Source organism: Conger conger, chromosome 15 (genome assembly GCF_963514075.1).
Source record: "Conger conger chromosome 15, fConCon1.1, whole genome shotgun sequence".
In the NCBI taxonomy this organism is placed as follows: domain Eukaryota; kingdom Metazoa; phylum Chordata; class Actinopteri; order Anguilliformes; family Congridae; genus Conger; species Conger conger.
This window is the reverse complement of record NC_083774.1, coordinates 34,480,873-34,499,759: the sequence shown is the minus strand read 5'-3', so window position 1 is coordinate 34,499,759 and position 18,887 is coordinate 34,480,873. Positions and strand designations below refer to the sequence as shown.

General features: G+C 44.7%; 1 protein-coding gene across 5 annotated transcripts in view; it reads left to right on the top strand.

Moving 5' to 3' along the window:
- The window catches only part of LOC133111697 (transcriptional enhancer factor TEF-1), a 92,856-nt gene that overhangs the window by 60,736 nt on the left and 13,233 nt on the right, over window positions 1-18,887 (top strand). Inside the window, exons 4-11 of one of the 5 annotated variants that reach the window (XM_061222235.1) lie at window positions 270-334; window positions 4,035-4,097; window positions 4,193-4,255; window positions 8,977-8,988; window positions 9,954-10,088; window positions 10,359-10,405; window positions 11,881-11,942; window positions 12,948-13,072. In XM_061222235.1, coding sequence (XP_061078219.1) covers window positions 270-334; window positions 4,035-4,097; window positions 4,193-4,255; window positions 8,977-8,988; window positions 9,954-10,088; window positions 10,359-10,405; window positions 11,881-11,942; window positions 12,948-13,072 — 572 coding nt within the window. Of the gene's footprint in view, window positions 1-269; window positions 335-4,034; window positions 4,098-4,192; window positions 4,256-8,976; window positions 8,989-9,470; window positions 9,861-9,953; window positions 10,089-10,358; window positions 10,406-11,880; window positions 11,943-12,947; window positions 13,073-18,887 lie in introns of those variants that run through there. The other 4 variants (XM_061222237.1, XM_061222236.1, XM_061222239.1 and 1 more) reach the window with 4 other exon arrangements.

Here is an 18,887-nt window from a genome sequence, read left to right as displayed (position 1 = left end):
CGCACTGGTCTGCTAGGACAAGGAAGTTGCATTCAGCACCAAGTTAATGTAATGTAAATATATTTCACTCTGCTGATTTCATTTTTATTTAGAAGCTGCAGGATTTTCTTTTTTCCCCTTTAGAAAAAGACGTCTGAAAGTGGACATGAGCTCATTTATTTTAAAAACGCATCGCTGTGTGTACAGATGTGACCTGAAAGCCAGTGTGGTGAATTGTTCACAGTTTAACGTGTTTCTTCCTTTCGCGTTTCTTTCTCTCCTTTCCAAAGGTCGAAACGAGTTGATAGCCAGGTACATCAAGCTTCGGACGGGGAAGACGAGGACGAGGAAGCAGGTAAGAGCCCGGCACACCTGCACATTTTAAACGAGCCGTGGGGATTCAACTCGGTCGCCTCTCACCTCTCCGTCACTCCGAACCGCTCCGCCATCGCCCTCGCAGTGCCCAGACTGTCCTCCAGGGGCGCTCTTCTGTTACAGTCTGTGGGGAGCAGCTCACATTTTCTCAAAATAAATAAATATGAATTGAGTTTGTTAACGAGGTAGCGACGTGATAAAACGTCCTTCCCGTGGCTCACATGGAAGAATGCGCCAGCCGTGATAATGTTTCCTGTGCGCCGGGGTTTGAGAGAGCTTCCTGTAAACAGCAGAACGGCGCCCCTAGAGGAAATACGAGCTTGTGACACGGCCGCCGCGCGCTGGGGACTCCTGTGTGGCTGGAGTACCTGACGCAGCTGTGACCTCACACCCTGCCGCTTCACCTGGCCCTCGGCTCCGCCCCCGTCCCTCCTCCAGGCCAGGGCTAAACACACCGCTGTTCTGGATTCAAGAGCTTTTCTGGGCTCGACTGATCTCAACTTGATTGGTGCAACTGAGCCAATCGAGAGAACCAGAAGAAAGTCAGGTTTGCACTTTCTGAGAGTATTTCATAGGTTCCAATATATCAGACCAATATATCCGTGAAGCGTAGAAAATATTTGAATCCAAAACAATTATGCATTTGACGCAGGTCTGTTCTCCACTACTGAGCTGTCGGGAGATTCTGCCCGTTAGCCGGGCTCCCCCATGCTGCGTTACTGTTCACAAAACCCATCTCCTCAGTTCTGTCATTGATCACCAGAGGTGGAAAGTCCAGGTTCTGAAAATAAAAGTCCTCCCCAGTATTTTGTTTCATTAGAGAGTGTGAGAGTGTGAGAGTGTTTGAGTGAGTCAGTATAATTAGCAAATCCACTGGATTTGCTAATTAGCGCAATTCTGCAGCCGGGACATATAACTAATTTGTTAAATCAGCTGACTCAGTTCATAAGGACTTTTACTTTCTGAACCCTGAACTTTTCACCTGTGTTGCCGCATATGAAATAGGGCTGGTTCAGCTTCTGCGTCAGAGAGACTGACCTGTGGCTAGAGCTACTGTATGCACACAGAGCGGAATATGAGGAGGGTGTAAGGGAGCTGTGCTGAGTGCCGTTACAGAGTGTGTGTGTGTGTGTGTGTGTGTGTGTGTGTGTGTGTGTGTGTGTGTGTGTGTGTGTGAGAGAGTGAGAGAGTGTGAGAGTGTGAGAGTGTGAGAGTGTGAGTGAGTGAGTGAGTGAGTGAGTGAGTGAGTGAGTGAGTGAGTGAGTGAGTGAGTGAGTGAGTGAGTGAGTGAGTGAGTGTGTGAGTGTGTGTGTGAGTGAGTGTGTGAGTGAGTGTGTGAGTGTGTGAGTGAGTGAGTGAGTGAGTGAGTGAGTGAGTGAGTGAGTGAGTGAGTGAGTGAGTGTGTGAGTGTGTGAGTGAGTGAGTGAGTGAGTGAGTGAGTGAGTGAGTGAGTGTGTGAGTGTGTGAGTGTGTGAGTGAGTGAGTGAGTGAGTGAGTGAGTGAGTGAGTGAGTGAGTGAGTGAGTGAGTGTGTGAGTGTGTGAGTGTGTGAGTGAGTGTGTGAGTGTGTGAGTGTGTGAGTGAGTGAGTGAGTGAGTGAGTGTGTGAGTGTGTGAGTGTGTGAGTGAGTGAGTGAGTGAGTGAGTGAGTGAGTGAGTGAGTGAGTGAGTGCTGCCAGATGGCGGAAGCACTTGGACACACCTGACATGAGAAACAAACGCGCACACGCGCTCACACACGCGCACACACACAGGCCCACGCACACACACGTTTAATTTTGGGGGGGGGGGGGGGGGGGGAATGAGGAAGATCCACTTATATTTCCCCACATTTCATATTCATTTAGCTGAATGTAATATTTGTGTTTCAAATGTCTTTCACTCAGGAACTCAGCTGATTTGATGAATTAGTTTCATGTCCTGGCTGTAGAATTGTGCTTATTACAAAATCCAGAGGAATGGAACAAAATACTGGGGAGGACTTTTACTTTCAGAACCTGGACTTTATATACAGTACATATGTTGGTTTATGTAATGAATGTTTATTTTCCATCATTGTAAATAATGCAAAATAAAATAATATAAATAGATAGTTCCATTGTCTCATCTGTGCAGATGTCCCAACAGGACTGGAATAGTGGCATACTGCTCAGTCCACATTGTTCTCATTAAAGATTTTACTGAATTAGTGAAAACAAGCCTTTAGACTAGACGTTGCTGTTGTATTGAACTAGAAACCTCAAATTATTGTTTCTGAAAATATTTATTTTATTTATTTATTTATTTAGTACCGAAGAGTACGTGTTTCAATAGTGTACATTACAATACAAAATGATGTAAAGAGCTGCACTGCTAGATAATCAAATATATCTGCATTATGTAACAATTATGAAGCCATTTGCTGAGCAGTCACTCTTAGTCTGGTTGACCATGTCAGGTTTTCTCTCATTAGTCCACACTTTAGAACTCACAGTACGTCAACTATGGTTACAGTATATGTGCTACCGGTCACCAGTTAAAATCACATGTTTATCTGTTGGGAATTTAATAAACTAGCTTTTTTTACATTACAAATAAACTGCTGAGAGATTTATTAATCTTTCGCACTCAATTAAATCACATCCGCTTGACAACTGGCCATGTTTTAGGAGTGTGTTTGTCGGGTGGTAGAGTGATAACATGTTATGCTATGACATTATATTATTATATTTAGAGGCATTTGTCAAACGAGCGTGCAAAGAATTTACACCAGAGCTTTTTTTGGGAAATCATATCTTTGTGTAGGGAAAGGAAATCGGAAATAATACAAAATCGGAAATACGTAGCATAGATTGAACATCGATATATGAGCAGGAATATTTTTAATTTACTGTCAAAAATGAGAAGTAAATGTTAAATGAATGAGTGAGTCAAAAATTTTGGGCAAAAATATAGGTATCACTAGGGGGCGACTTCATATCAGTTGGCAAAACCCCTTGGTCCCCCCCCCCCCCCCCCTCCCAAGAGACAGCCCTCTTTACCTGACCATCCTCTCCACTCACGTTAGCAGGCCCCGGAATGTTCTGGAAGCACGGTCCATACAGCCCACAGCACACGGTCTGTAGAGACACCCGGCCGCTAGACCGCACACAGCGCACGGTCTGTAGACCGCACACACGCACGGTCTGTAGAGAGACCCGGCCGCTAGACCGCACACAGCGCACGGTCTGTAGACCGCACACACGCACGGTCTGTAGAGAGACCCGGCCGCTAGACCGCACACAGCGCACGGTCTGTAGACCGCACACACGCACGGTCTGTAGAGACACCCGGCCACTAGACTGCACACAGCGCACGGTCTGTAGAGAGCACACAGCGCACGGTCTGTAGAGAGCCCGGCCGCTGGGCGGGCCATGCTAGACCGCGTGATTTCTATTCCGCGCACAGAGGCCGCCGGCCGTGCCAAGCTGCTGCAGTGCGGGGCCCACCGCCCTTAATCAGCTCACTTAGGCCTGAAGACGCCTGGCTGCCAGCGCTCCGCGGCCTACTGCTTAATCTGGCTGAAGAGGCCTCCACTTCCCCCAAGTGTTCTTAACAAACGTGTGTAATTCTGTCTTGGTTTGTTTGTTTTTTGTTTTTGCTTTTTATTTATTGATATTCTTTTTGTTTTTGTTTTCTTTCACAAATTTGAAACAAAATGGAGGTGTCTAGTCACATACAGGTCTTAGCAAGAAAGAAAGTTCGAGAAATCCAGGCGGCCATCAAGGTAGGTCTGGCTTTGCCCGGTCGCAAAAGGGGGGGCTTTTCATCACCATGGTTACAGGCTGTTCCTTTGTCTTCCTCCCTCCCCCTACCCCGCAGGTGTCTAGTCACATTCAGGTTCTTGCCAGAAGGAAATCTCGAGAGTTTCATTCCAAGCTAAAGGTATGCGCTTTTCTGCTTTTGGGCTTGTGGTTGCTATGCATCGCGCTTCCTGTTTCCCATGGCGACGGAAGTGAATGCCTGGGTCTGCCATTCCCGTAACCTAGATTCCGGTCATGTGACTGTCTGCTCCGCATTCTAATACCCCCCCCCCCCCCTTTCCCTCACCGAACCCCTCCACTGCCCCCACTCCCCACCCCCCTCAGCTTTTGAGCACGAGTTTGTGTTTTTTCTTTTTTCCTCTTTCTTCTTATTGACCAACAAGTGCATTTGCTTTGAGCTGAACATGAAGGATCCGTACGCAAACTCTTTTGATCTTCTGGTTAATAAGAGGCCATTGTTCATAGCCATCAAGTGCTCTCAAAGCAAATTTGAAGCACAAACAATAAAATGAATATGGATGTGATTTATTATAATATTCTGTGGGGTGTGAATATGGAGAATATCACACGTCTGTGTGCTACAGGTTGGAGCGAGCACTTGCATGAACAAATTTGGTGCCTCTGCGCATTCAAAAATTTTATCATTTTTCTAAATTCACTTTCTGATTATATCTTACCATGGATCAAGTATTTCATTGCTTTAAACTTTAAACATTTTCCAAACATTGTTTTTATTTTTTTATTAAAAAACCCAGAAGAGGCTCAAAACGAATGCTACTTTGGTCGTTTGGAATGGCCTACCTCGTGTCTGACTGGCTTGACGTCATGAAACAGCCTGTCTTGGCAGTTTGTTTTTTCTGTACGGTAGGAGCGTGGGGTTATGGGTAAACTGGGCTGGCATGACGCATTGGCTGTTGGTGAGTGGCTGAGAGCTGGAGTTCAGAGATCGTACTGTAGGTCAAAGGTCAGGACCATGCACCCTGTCGTTAAACTGGCTGTGCTGTGTTGGAGGCTTGGGGTTCGGCCTGGGACAGAATGACTCTCTCTTCCTCCCTCGTTCCTTCACTGCAGTGGGCAGAAACGTGTCGGGTCCCGAGGCTCAGGAGCCTCCACCCGCTCTGTCTCCGCTTCCGTTTCCGCTGAGAAACTAACAGGCTGTCGACCGCTTCTCTCTTGCTGCGTTTACCCAACTTTAGCCACCATTGAAAGGCTAATTCCTTTAGAAGATTCCTGCTACGACTACAGCTCCCATTGATTGAACTGTATACAGAACGTTTTGACCCTCGAGTGTTATTTCTGCTGAGATGTGTTTTTGATGTGTCTGTACATGCACGCACACAGACGCACACACACACACTCACACACACACACGCACCGTACCCTCCATAATTATTCACACCCTTGATAAAGATTAGCAGAGAAGGCTGTATAAAATAAACAGTACAGCTACATAGCTAATTATTTAACTTAACTAAAGTTATTTATTTCACTGATGCTTTTTTCATCCAAAGCAACTTACAGCCGGTTAGACTTTGCACGGGACAATACCCCCTGGGGCAATGTGCGGCTAAAGGCCTAGCTCAAGGGCCCAACAGCTGTGCATCTTATCATGGCTACACCAGGGCTGGAGTCATTCCCAGTCCCAGTCGTGCACCTGAGCCACCAGGCTACGGGCTGCGCATAAACGACGGAAGGCTGCCGCTGGTAAGGCGCTTCTGGAGCTCGGCTGGTTCTCCTGGTTCTCCTGGCCGGGCCCGGCATTGCTCAGGATTTGGGCCCACTAGCGCCCCCTGCTGGTCGACTGGGTGCTAACGACTGTGAGAGCCCTACCTGCAGACCAGGGATCCCCAAATGTATTTCTGATTGGACCGTGTCCCCAACATCCCACCCCCACACATGCCTTGTGCCTAAAACACCCTTTACCCGTGACTGTATTGGCTATATATACCATGGCCTCTCACGCATTACACTTTGTTATAGTTCAGTTATTGGGATTTTTATCATGTAGTATCCTACATGCGCATATTTTAAAGAGACACAAAATTACAATTGGCTTCTTTTTTCTTTTCTTTTTTCACAAGTTGTCACAAAGTCATACCCCTAATTTTTTTTTTTAACAATGTGCCCATGTCCTGGGGTATACTATTTGAGGTAAAAACGCATGTAAAACTAAATAACTTTTAGGAGGACCAAGACGAATAGTTGAATGACCTTCATAAGACAGGAAATGGTTACAATAATAATAAAAAACGATGATACCACTTTGCTCAATTAGGACAATGATTCTCTTTAAAATCACCAGGTCAAATGGTCATGGTCAATGTCCTCTACCGCTACAGTACAGAAAACTGGTGTGGATATTTGTGGAGCTTGTTTTTGGGAAATAAATCTATGTTGATTGCACTGAATTAGTATTATGTAGAAAAATTGATTTTCTTTTTTTTATCGTGGTGTGATTAATTTTGGAAGGCAGTGTATACATGCAGACTGTGCGTGTGTGTGTGCGTTTCAGCATGTGTTTGTGAGTGTGTGTGTGTGTGTGTGTGTGTGTGCATTCCTCAAAATAGAAAACACGAGAGTCGGGGTTGAGACCTTCAATGGGAGTTTTTTTAAAGGTCAATCTGGATTACACGAGAGTTTAAAAACCGTCAGATTTCTGTCAGTGTTTTTCGGGTTAGTATGTCATCTCCTCTGGGTAACCTGACCTCGAGCGTGCTCTATAGATTACAGTGCTGCTGGCCCATGAGCCTGTGGGCTGAGCAGCAACCAACACCTGCCCTCATCAACAGCCAATCAGTGACCAGGGATGGGGAGGAGTCTAAGGCCAACTGCCTCCATCTGCAATGGGCACTGCTGTGGACTGCTCGTGTCCACCGTGGTCTTCAATGAATATCCATAAGGGTGATTCCACGGTAACCGACATTACAACTGCAGGGTATTCAAGCGGTAAAGTCCAAAACAGCTACGTAGGAGGCTGACATATGCTTGTATAACCCTTAGCAGTCTATATTACGTGGCTGTATTGTGCTTTACACCCAAATATCCAGCAGTTGCAATGCTTGCTACAGTGGAATTGCCCACAAGCACTGAAATGAGTGACTTTTGCCCCTTTGTGTGGCAGTGGGCTTGAACTTCACAGCGGGATCCTCTGTCTGCCGTTGCACCCTGACGAGGCCAATGGTGACTGTGTCTGCCAGGCCAGAATAATTAGCCTAGCGGGGGGGGGGGGGCTGAGTTGAGCAGCAAAGACCAGGGTCAAATACTATTTCAAACACTTTACCCCGTTAGGCACCAGAAGATTAAAGAATACATAAAGATATATTTTCATAATTCTCCACAACCAAATTCTTTAACTTGTTTAACTTCTTTAACATGTTTTATTGAATATCTCTGGAATATGTTGTGCTTTTTTAAATTGACCAGCATCTGATGATTTAAAGCATTTAAAACACGTATTTGACCCCGGTCTGCTCTGAGCATACTAAATTTAACATTGCAGTGATGGGATTAATCTAAATGCGGGCATTCCAAATTGGGAGGTTTTACGAAAACAGCTTACTGTACTTAAGGAATAGTCCGGTGCTCTGAAATATTCTATTGTTAGCTGACTTGCTGATTTACTGTGCGTCATACGTATACTAACGACCATGCTCACTTGGTGTACTTTAGAGGACATTTTGTAACGTATGGTGGATTTATGATATGAAGGCCTAAAAGTGTCCATAATTTGATATGTACCCCAATAATACAAAAACAATCCTCTCTTTTTGAAAAAGATTGAGTCCTTTGCAAATAAAATGGGCTTATTAAAAATTTTTCCAAGGAGAATAGCAGCAAGAAAATGCAGACCTGAAATTGGGTCGAATATATCGAGTTACTAATGTAATAAACCAAAGCATTATGTATGGGTAGTGCGCTCATGTAGCCCAGCCATTAACAGTGCGCTGCTATTCAATTTTCCAATTACAACCATTTTCCAAAGTACAGTCATGTCCAGTGAATCAGCAATGAAGAATGCCCTTTGTGGAGTCAATGTCATTTATTTTTCATTTTCAAGTAATTGAATTTTCTGAGCACCATACACCTGAATCTAGATCCCATTGGGCTTTATTTTGTGTACATTTTCTAAAGATTTACAGGCCCATTTTAAAAGGTGGTTAAATAGCTAGTAATGTTAGAGGTTTGGAATTATTAATAAATGTGTTCCTTCAGATTGAGTTGCGGAGTGATATGACGTGTGTTGGAATATAGTCACATTCTCAAAGTCCAGAAATATTTGCATGGCCAGCCGTATTAATTGATCTTTGAAAACCACAAGAAAATGCAACATTTTCATATATTTTATAGCATTACGTACCTAGTTTTTTCCCCATGTATATACTGTATTCTTCATGGGCCACATTTTATTATTATTGTTTTTTTTAAATGCATCATCTTTTGAGAAATGCATCTAGCTCGATTTGAATCCAAACATTATAATACCTCAAGTTCACCGTATTAAAATTGTTCCATTTACCTCTGTGGAAAAGAGAGAATTTGGCAATAATAATAATTATTATTATTAATTAAAAATACAAATGCCTTTGGCTTAACCCTTTTTATGGTGTAAGATCGTAAGTATGTCATGAGAATGTTCTTTGGGCCGAATGCGGATATATCTGGACTCAGCAGCATGTGGCCATAGGCACTATCCGGGGTGGCCAGGCCAGCCCTGCTGTGGAAACCCGCTCCTGTGTGAGGCGGACGGACGCCATGTTGGCTCAGGCCGTGTGCGCCCCCCCCCCCCCGAGGGGCCTAAGAAGGCTGTGCGATTACAACCAAATCTCGTTTGTTTGCATTCAGGTTACAAGCATGGTAAGTAGCTGTGCCTCCCCCCGGCCTGCACTCCCCTGGCTGCACTCCCCTGGCTGCGCTTCGGCCTTGCCGCGGGCTAGCCTGTTCGGCGCTTCTGAGTCCCGGCCTCGGCCATCGGCCAGCTAAAGCCGCTCCGCCTCCCGCCAGCATGCCCCACACCGCCCCGCCCCTCCCCACTGTCTCCCCTCGCCGGCGTCCAGCAGCTAGCCTGAATGTTTCTCGAAAACATTAAAGGCCGCCCGCTTGCTTCGCCACGCGCTACAGGGAGAAACTCCACAGGCTCTTTGTGCTGTTTAAGAAAAATTACATCTTGCCCCCATAGCAAGACAACTAATAAAAAAAAAGAAAAATATCTTTCTGAGATTTGGCTCGATATCTTGTACATACATTCAGTTTAGGCCTAGGTGACTGGACCTGCCAGAATGCATGTCGTTGTCTTCGTTTTAGCTTGTTTTAGTGTCTTTACAGCAACGACCAATGGGCCTATGGGCTGCCACCAATGGTCCGAGTGAATGAAATTGAAGTGCCATTAGGAGCTTTAGGAGCTAGTACCGATTGGCCTTCATCTGGCAATCCTTGGGTATGACTAAAAATGATACTGTTTCAAGCTAAAACCTTCAGTTTGTTACCACTGTTTGAGGACACGAAAATGGTGTCCTCCTTGAGGTTTGCTGTAAATTGTAAAACGCTTGCATTAAGAACCGACCGCCCATGGCAAGACACACTAGCGTTAGTTTCCCGCTAGCTTCTGTGCAACAGCAGTGCATGCTGGGATGGCCTAGCGCCGCATTCCTCTGGGGGAAAGTGAAAGGCTCTCATGGCCGAGGTGACGCTCCACTTTCCCGTGGCACGACCGCACAAGGCGTCTTTGTGTGAGTTTCTGCCGCTGCCTCCTCCGTGTCGCGCGCTGCTCCTCTCCAGCGTCCCCGCGCGCGCCTAAGCCCCGTGTCGAATGCCGTTTGAAGGACCAGACCGTGAAGGACAAAGCCCTCCAGAGCATGGCGTCCATGTCGTCGGCGCAGATCGTCTCGGCCACCGCCATCCACAACAAGCTGGGCCTGCCGGGCATGCCCCGCCCCGCCTTCACTGGAGCAGCCGGGGTAAGAGCCGCCCGCTTTCAGCCGCTGGCCAACCCGCAACCATACGGCCACCACCACCGCCCAAATCCCATTTCACACAGCCGGGCTCCACAAAGCTGCGCTCATCTGATAGAGAGCGCGGAGAAATGAGCGTTAGTCACGATAAACAGGCTCCCGCCACACAACGTTTTTTTCCCAAATGTCTGTGTGAGGTCTGTTTGTAGAACTATGGTTAGCGGTAAGAGTAGAATGTGGTTTTCCTGAGTTTTCACTTACCGATCTGTTTTCCAGTTCTGGCAGGGCATGATATCGACGGGCCAGCCTGGATCATCTCAAGAGTGAGTAGGGCTTCCAGAACGTTCCTCCGTTTCTTGGTTATGCATGATGGACGGGCCTGTGCTGTGTTTTACAAAACAGGCTTGTTCTTGTAGTGTTCGGCTTTACTGGTGGCGTCGAGTGCACAATTTACAAATAAAAGGGCTTTTGCAGGGTTTCAGTGTTAAGCACATATATATTAAATTCACATAATACTCTCTACAGATATAGCCAATTCTCCTCAGTTAGGCTATTTTTATTTTACGCAATTTTACAAATTACAAAATTGGGCACATTTAAAAAATTGCGGATATGTTGTGGTATTCTGTTCTCTGGAATTACACTCAGTGAATGTTCAATGTCTGCAGTCGACAGGTTTTGTTTGAACGCGGTAGTTAACTGAGTGCTGTATAATTTTTTTGTTAAGTATACTTGCTGTTTCAAAGATTTAGATCTAGATTTTATCGTGTAACCTTTCCAATATGACAAAAAGAAAGAAGCTGTGTGCTTACAAGCCAGTGGATTATTCAGATTGTTGGTGTGCTCATTAATCAAGTAAAATTAATGAGAAGGAGTTGAGACCAATGACTGATTCTGATTGTTCATGTAGCTGCCCAAATTGCACTCCAGACAAGCAATCACTGAAACTCTGTATACTATTGCTTATTATCCAAGCGAAGACTACATAGCTAATTTTTAAAGCCATACCTGTTTGTTATCGGTAGCAACAAACAAATTAGCTGTAGTTAGCTTGACGAATTTACAAATATCCACTTACGATAAAATATAGGCAATACGAACATAGTAGCGATTGCACGAGTGCTTCAGGTGGATGTTTGAAAATTCAGGAAGCTAACTAGTAATAGCTAATTTGCTTGTTACTGATAGTGAACTGGTATTATTTTCTGACTAGATAACTGATCACTTGTCTGGAATGCAATTTGGGCAGGTAGCTACACGTCCCTTTTATCTCTTTACGTGTTCAATCATCCGTGTTTAGCTAAACCTTTATTACTCTCAAACTGTAAGTTACATTTGCATCGTTTGTGATGGACTATCATATCTTAGTTAAATAGCCAGGTAGTTAAATAGCCAAATGAATTGCTTGCTCACAATATAGAGAACACTACGAAAAGACGGCAGGCTCTGTCGCGTTTGTCACTGTCAGCTCTCCAATACAGTGCACGAGAACACTGAACTGTATGATAACGCTTTATATACGCGTTATATTCATAGACTGTGGGAAGCTTAAACAGTGTTGTGGTCTGAGGTTGTTTGTTGTTGCAATTCATCTCTTGACCTTTAGGAGTCCGAAATTACCTATTGTACCTTTAAAGGAAAGTTTGATACCGGTAATACCGGTTTTAGAGAAAACGAACACTAGTGTCAAAATGGTAACAACGTGACATGTATGAACTTTCAAAACAGCATTGTTCTTGTCTGCTGTCTCCAGTCTACTGTGCTTCTCAGGCCTAAATGCTCTTTCCCCCCATTCTAGCATTAAGCCATTCGCCCAGCAAGCCTATCCCGTCCAGCCTCCTGTCACTACAGCCATTTCGGGTAAGGGCTAACTAACGTCCTGGCTTCAGTTCTTCGGGTAAGGGCTAACTAACGTCCTGGCTTCAGTTCTTCGGGTAGGGGCTAACTAACGTCCTTACTTCAGTTCTTTGGGTAAGGGCTAACTAACGTCCTTACTTCAGTTCACTATCTGCATTGCAATTTTAGTATCTTGGCGCTAGTGTGCATCTGTGCCATTGGTTTGCGTATCTTTTACCACTTATTTCTTTTAGGGATTCCAGTTTTCTCTAATGCTAATGCTAATCACTGAATTCCAATAATTTTTGTTGGGGGGTGCGCTGATAGGAGCATGTTTTTTGTGGGGGGTGGGCGGATTGGAGGATGTTTTTTGTGGGGGGTGGGCAGATTGGAGGATGTTGTTTGTGGGGGGTCGGCTGATTGGAGGATGTTTTTTGTGGGGGGTGGGCGGATTGGAGGATGTTTTTTGTCGGGGGTGGGCGAATTGGAGGATGTTTTTTGTGGGGGGTGGGCAGATTGGAGGATGTTTTTTGTGGGGGGTCGGCTGATTGGAGGATGTTTTTTGTGGGGGGTGGGCGGATTGGAGGATGTTTTTTGTGGGGGGTGGGCAGATTGGAGGATGTTTTTTGTGGGGGGTGGGCAGATTGGAGGATGTTTTTTGTGGGGGGGGGTGGATTGGAGGATGTTTTTTGTGGGGGGTGGGCAGATTGGAGGATGTTTTTTGTCGGGGGTGGGCGAATTGGAGGATGTTTTTTGTGGGGGGTGGGCTGATTGGAGCATGTTTTTTGTGGGAGGTGGGCTGATTGGAGGATGTTTTTTGTCGGGGTGGGCGAATTGGAGGATGTTTTTTGTGGGGGGTGGGCAGATTGGAGGATGTTTTTTGTCGGGGGTGGGCGAATTGGAGGATGTTTTTTGTGGGGGATGGGCAGATTGGAGCATGTTTTTTGTGGGGGGTGGGCTGATTGGAGCATGTTTTTTGTGGGGTGTGGGCTGATTGGAGCATGTTTTTTGTGGGGGTGGGGCCCACAGGGTATGAGCCCCCGACAGCTCCAGCACCCACTGTTCCAGCCTGGCAGGGCCGCTCCATCGGAACGTCGAAACTGCGACTTGTGGAGTTCTCCGCCTTCCTGGAGCAGCAACGAGACCCGGACTCTGTGAGTACAGTAGTCCCCCCATGACATTACGTTACAGTTATTTAGCTGACGCTTCCAAGGCGACTTACATTTGATTAGACTGAGCAGGGGATGATTCCCTCTGGAGCAATGTTGGGCCTTGCTCAAGGAACAGCTGCATGGCTACACCTCAAACCACCAACCTTCTGGATCCCAGTCATGGACCGTAGCCATCCAGGCAGACCTGGGTCAAATGTGTGATTGTTTTGGATTCAAATAGTTTTCAGTGCTCTAAATCTTGTCTGTTGCAAATTAGCCATCCAAGAGGACCCGAAGGCATGGTTTGTAAATACTAAAGCTATTTGTATTTGAATGGATCTCTATGGGTTTTAAGTCATCAAGGGTCCAAGGTATGAAATGAGACTCATGCTGCCCCAGATATGCAGTAGATACTACCCCAGATATGCAGTAGATACTACCCCAGATATGCAGTAGATACTACAAGAATTGTTTCTCCTGAATATTTTTTCAACAGGAAAATTAGTCAGGAGAAACTATTCTGTCTACTGTACATCTTGCAGCTGTATGATGGTTTGAGGGTCATTTGATACCTAGGACCCTTGATGACTTAAAACCATTTAGCCACAAATGTGTTCCATACTGTATCAGCATAATTTACAGCCAAATCTAGTCCCACTGCTCAGGTCCCATTGAGATCCATTCAAATGCAAAGAGTTTTAGTATCTCTTGTAGGAAAACCTGAAAATAAGATATCCCGATCAACTCTGGTGATGTTGATAGGTCAGACATCAGGAAGTCATGGCATGCAAAGGATATGCAACCAAATACAAAACATGACTTTTTTTTTGGCATTATGTTAATTCGCCTCAAACATTGAAATGCGGGACTGCATATAAAAGTTCTGTAATTGTCACACGGTGAAACCAGAATGTAATACCCTTTAATAAAAGCTCTGAGTCTGAGATTTGATCACATATGAATTGTTTGATTACAACATTACATTACATTACATTATTGGCATTTGGCAGACGCTCTTATCCAGAGCGACGTACAGTTGATTAGACTAAGCAGGAGACAATCCTCCCCTGGAGCAATGCAGGGTTAAGGGCCTTGCTCAAGGGCCCAACGGCTGTGCGGCTCTTATTGTGGCTACACCGGGATTAGAACCACCGACCTTGCGTGTCCCAGTCATTTACCTTAACCACTACGCTACAGGCCGCCCTGTACAAACAGAGAAAATCGGAAAAAGCATATCAAGGTGATTCCTAACTTTTGAACGGTAGTGTACATGTTTTTGGGGGTACATGATATGGATTCTACATAAAGAATTATCCCTGTGTACAAATTTACAAAGATTTAGAGCTTTTCGAAAATATGGACCTGCATTTGACACCTGGCAATCTCACTTTCTCAAGTAAAACTAAATGGAGTATGAAGCTCAAATTGTCAGGAATTTTATATCTCATCATTGTCTTCCAACTCACAGAAAATAAATCAGTGCTATGGTGCAATCCTCATGTAATGGCCCACATACATGCACACATGCATATGTACATATAGTGCAGTATTTGGACAGTGACACTTTTTTTGTTTTTGCTGTGTACTTCAGCAAACACTTTAAATCAGACTTTCAGCTTTAATATGAGGGGTTTACATCCATATTAGGTGAACCTGTACAGCCTTTATTATACATAGTCCCTTCAATTTTAGGGGACCAAAAGTAATTGGACAATTGGCTGCTCAAATGTTTCTTGTGTCTAGTTTCATTGTTAGTTAATGCATAAAAGAGCTTGCAAAAGGTCTAGAGTTGATTCTAGGAATGGCACCTGCATTTGGAGTCTGTTGTTGTCTCTCAACATGAGGACCAAAAAAGTGTCAATGCCAGCAGGCCATCATTGGCTGAAAATAACAGAATAAATCAGAGACATAGTAAAAAAATTGGGTGGGTCAAAATTGACTGTTTGATACATTATTAAGAAGCAAGAACGCACAGGTAAACTCAGCGATGGTAAACCACAGAAGACTAGTGTAGTGGGTAACAAGAATCCCTTGAATGGTGAATAAAAAAAATCCCTTTGTTGCTGTCCAACAGATCAAGAGCACTCTCCAGGATGTAGGCGTAGATGTGTCATAGACGACCATCTAAAGAAGTCTACACCAGCGTAACCTTGGAGGGTTAAAAACTCCATTAAAGAGCCTGTAGAGTTAAGGATAGATGAGGCAAAGATCAACCTGTACCAGAGGGACAGACAGTGTGGAGAAAAAAAGGAACAGCTCATGATCCAAAGTACCCCCCCCCCCCCCCCGTGAAGCATGGTGGAGGTAGTGTTATGCCTTGGGCATGTCTGTCTGTCACTGGGCCTGTCTCATGTTCATTGATGATGTCACAGCAGGATGAATGCCAAAGTATACAGAAACATCTTGTCTGTTCAGACCCAAGCAAATGCATCAAAACTGTGATGAGAGCTGGCAGAGGATCAACAGGGAAGATAGCCAGCATCTGGTGACTTCAGACAGTCAATGATTGCAAATGATTTGCAATGAAACATTGAATGTGATGACATCATTTCAATTTGTGTTCATTTGTCCAGTTGTTACACTAAAATTGGGGGGGTGGGCTATGTATAAAAAGGGCTATAATTCCTTTTCCGGTTCACCCATTATGGATGTTAAAACCCTGTTAAAAAGTCTGCACTTTAACCGCGTAGCGATTGTTTTATTTCAGCTGTTTGTTTGCTGGAGTACACAGCAAAAACATCTCAAATGTGTCACTGTCCAAATACTTAGACTGCACTGTACATACATAGATGAATACATGCATACATACACACGCAGACATACTTACTAAAGCACTTTCCCATTTTAGTTTAATCTGTTTTGGATACTATTCGTTGGTTAACACAAAGGAATAGTAATGAATACTTAATGAATATAGCACCTTTCATCTAACAAACCTTATGAAGAGGGAACTTGCATCAAGCATGACCAGTGTGCAGGGCCCACCTGGCCCATTTGCAGCAGAATGTTCCTCACTTCAGCTGAGGTTGCAGCAGTGGCTAATCCAGTTAGACTGGGGGATAAACACGTTGCCAGCTTAGGTATTTACCCAGGGTCCTGGAGTTCCGCTTCACAACCCCCTTCTAAAATTACTAATAATGCTGTACTAAGCAGACTTGGGTCAAATATATACAGTCGAAAAAGAAATAGCAGTACAACATCAGTAACCTGATGAATCACTGTTATTAGTAGTAGTGATATTTCTGCATGGCAAATCATTTACTTGTAGCACCTAGGCATGCAGACTACTTCTACAAACATTTGTGAAAGAATGGGTTGCTCTCAGGAGCTCAGTGAATTCCAGCACGGTACCGTGATAGGATTCCACCTGTGCAATAAGTCCAGTCGTGAAATTTCCTCACTACTAAATATTCCACAATCAACTGTTAGTGGTACTAGGGGTGTCTTGGTGGCGCAGCCTGTAGAGCACTGACCGCATGCTCATTGCGAGCCGCGACGTCGGCGGTTCGAATCCGACCGTCCGACATTTGTCGCATGTCTTCCCCTCTCTCTCGCTCCCATTCTTCCTGTCTCTCTATACTATATACTGTCCAATAAAGCTGAAAAAAAAGGCCTAAAAAATATCTTTAAAAAAAAAAAACTGTTAGTGGTACTATAACAAAGTGGAAATTATTGGGAACGACAGCAACGCAGCCACGGAGTGGTAGGCCACGTGAAATCACAGAGCGGGGTCAGCGGATGCTGAGGCGCATAGTGCGCAGAGGTCGCCAACTTTCTGCAGTCAATAGCTACAGACCTCCAAACTTCATGTGATCTTCAGATTAGCTCAAGAACAGTGCGTAGAGAGCTTCATGGAATGGGTTTCCATGGCCGAGCAGCTGCATCCAAGCCTTACATCACCAAGCGCAATGCAAAGCGTCGGATGCAGTGGTGTAAAGCACGCCGCCGCTGGACTCTAGAGCAGTGGAGACGTGTTCTCTGGAGTGACGAATCACGCTTCTCCGTCTGGAAATCTGATCGACGAGTCTGGGTTTGGCGGTTGCCAGGAGAACGGTACTTGTCTGACTGCATTGTGACAAGTATAAAGTTTGGTGGAGGGGGGATTATGGTGCGGGTTGTTTTTCGGGAGTTGGGCTCAGCCCCTTAGTTCCAGTGAAAGGAACTCTTAATGCTTCAGCATAGTAAGACATTTTGGACAATTTCATGCTCCCAACTTTGTGGGAACAGTTTGGAGGTGGCCCCTTCCTGTTCCAACATGACTGAGCACCAGTGCACAAAGCAAGGGCCATAAAGGCATGGATGAGCGAGTTTGGTGTGGAAGAACTTGACTGGCCTGCACAGAGTCCTCACCTCAACCCAATAGAACACCTTTGGGATGAATTAGAGCGGAGACTGCAAGCCAGGCCTTCTCGTCCAACATCAGTGCCTGACCTCACAAATGCACTTCTGGAAGAATGGTCAAAAATTCCCATAAACACACTCCTAAACCTTGTGGAAAGCCTTCCTAGAAGAGTTGAAGCTGTTATAGCTGCAAAGGGTGGGCCGGCATCATATTAAATCCTATGGTTTAAGAATGGGATGCCACTCACGTTCATATGCGTGTGAGGGCAGACGAGCGAATACTTTTGGCAATATAGTGCATCAGCAAGAAGCCTCGTAAAGCACCATTGTTGAAAAAAGGGCATGTGCAGAATCGGTTAAAATTTGCCAAGGAACACATCGATTGGCCCAAAGAGAAATAGCCTAACATTCTGTGGTCTGATGAGAGTAAAATTGTACTTTTCGGGACTAGTGGTCGTCGACAGTATGTCAGACGACCCCTGGGCACTGAATTCAAGCCACAGTACACTGTGAAGACAGAGAAGCATGGTGGCGCAAAAATCATGTTATGGGGATGTTTTTCATACTACGGTGTTGGGTTCGTACACCCAACTGATCATGGATCAGTTTGAATACATCAAAATACTTGAAAAGATTATGTCGCCGTATGCCGAAGAGGAAATGCCCCTGAAATGGGTGTTTCAACAAGACAATGACCCCAAACACATGAGTAAGTGAGCAACATCTTGGTTCCAGACAAAAAGGATTGAAGTAATGGAGTGGCCAGCTCAATCCCTCGACCCCAACCCCATTGAAAACTTGTGGGGTGACATTAAAAATGCAGTTTCTGAAGCAAAACCCAAAAAATTCACAGGAACCGTGGAATGTAGTCATCATGGGCTGAAATACCTGTTTTTAGGTGCCAGAAGTTGGTTGACTCGATGCAACACAGATGTGCAGCAGTTATCAAAAACAATGGTTATGCAACTAAATATTAGTTCAGTAATTTAAAGTGAAGTTAAATCTTGAAAAATTTCTTCAGTTTATACAGTAATGTTTGAGTTTGAAGAGAAAAATATCGACACTGACATTTTTTAAACAGATTAATATTCCTTTTCTTTGCTTCTTGTAAAAGACAAACGCAGACTTGATAAAATGTGTTAATGCTTTGATTTGGAATTGAATGTGTAATGTTTCCACTACATTTGAAATATGGAACTAAAAGCGATTAAAAAATATTTGCGCTTTATTCACTTCTTTTTTTAATGCCCTGCTATTTATTTGAACACAACTGTAATTGTCTTGGATTCAAATACTTTTCTATGCCTTACTGATCTTGTCTGGTGCATTGAAACCTATGAAATACTCTCAAAAAGTGCAGACCTCACCTTCTGGTACTCTTAGTTTGCTCAACTGCACCAGGCAAGATCTGTCGAGCGCAGAAAAGTATTTCAATGTAGAACAATTACCCAGGTCTGGTACAAAGACAGTCCTGTGT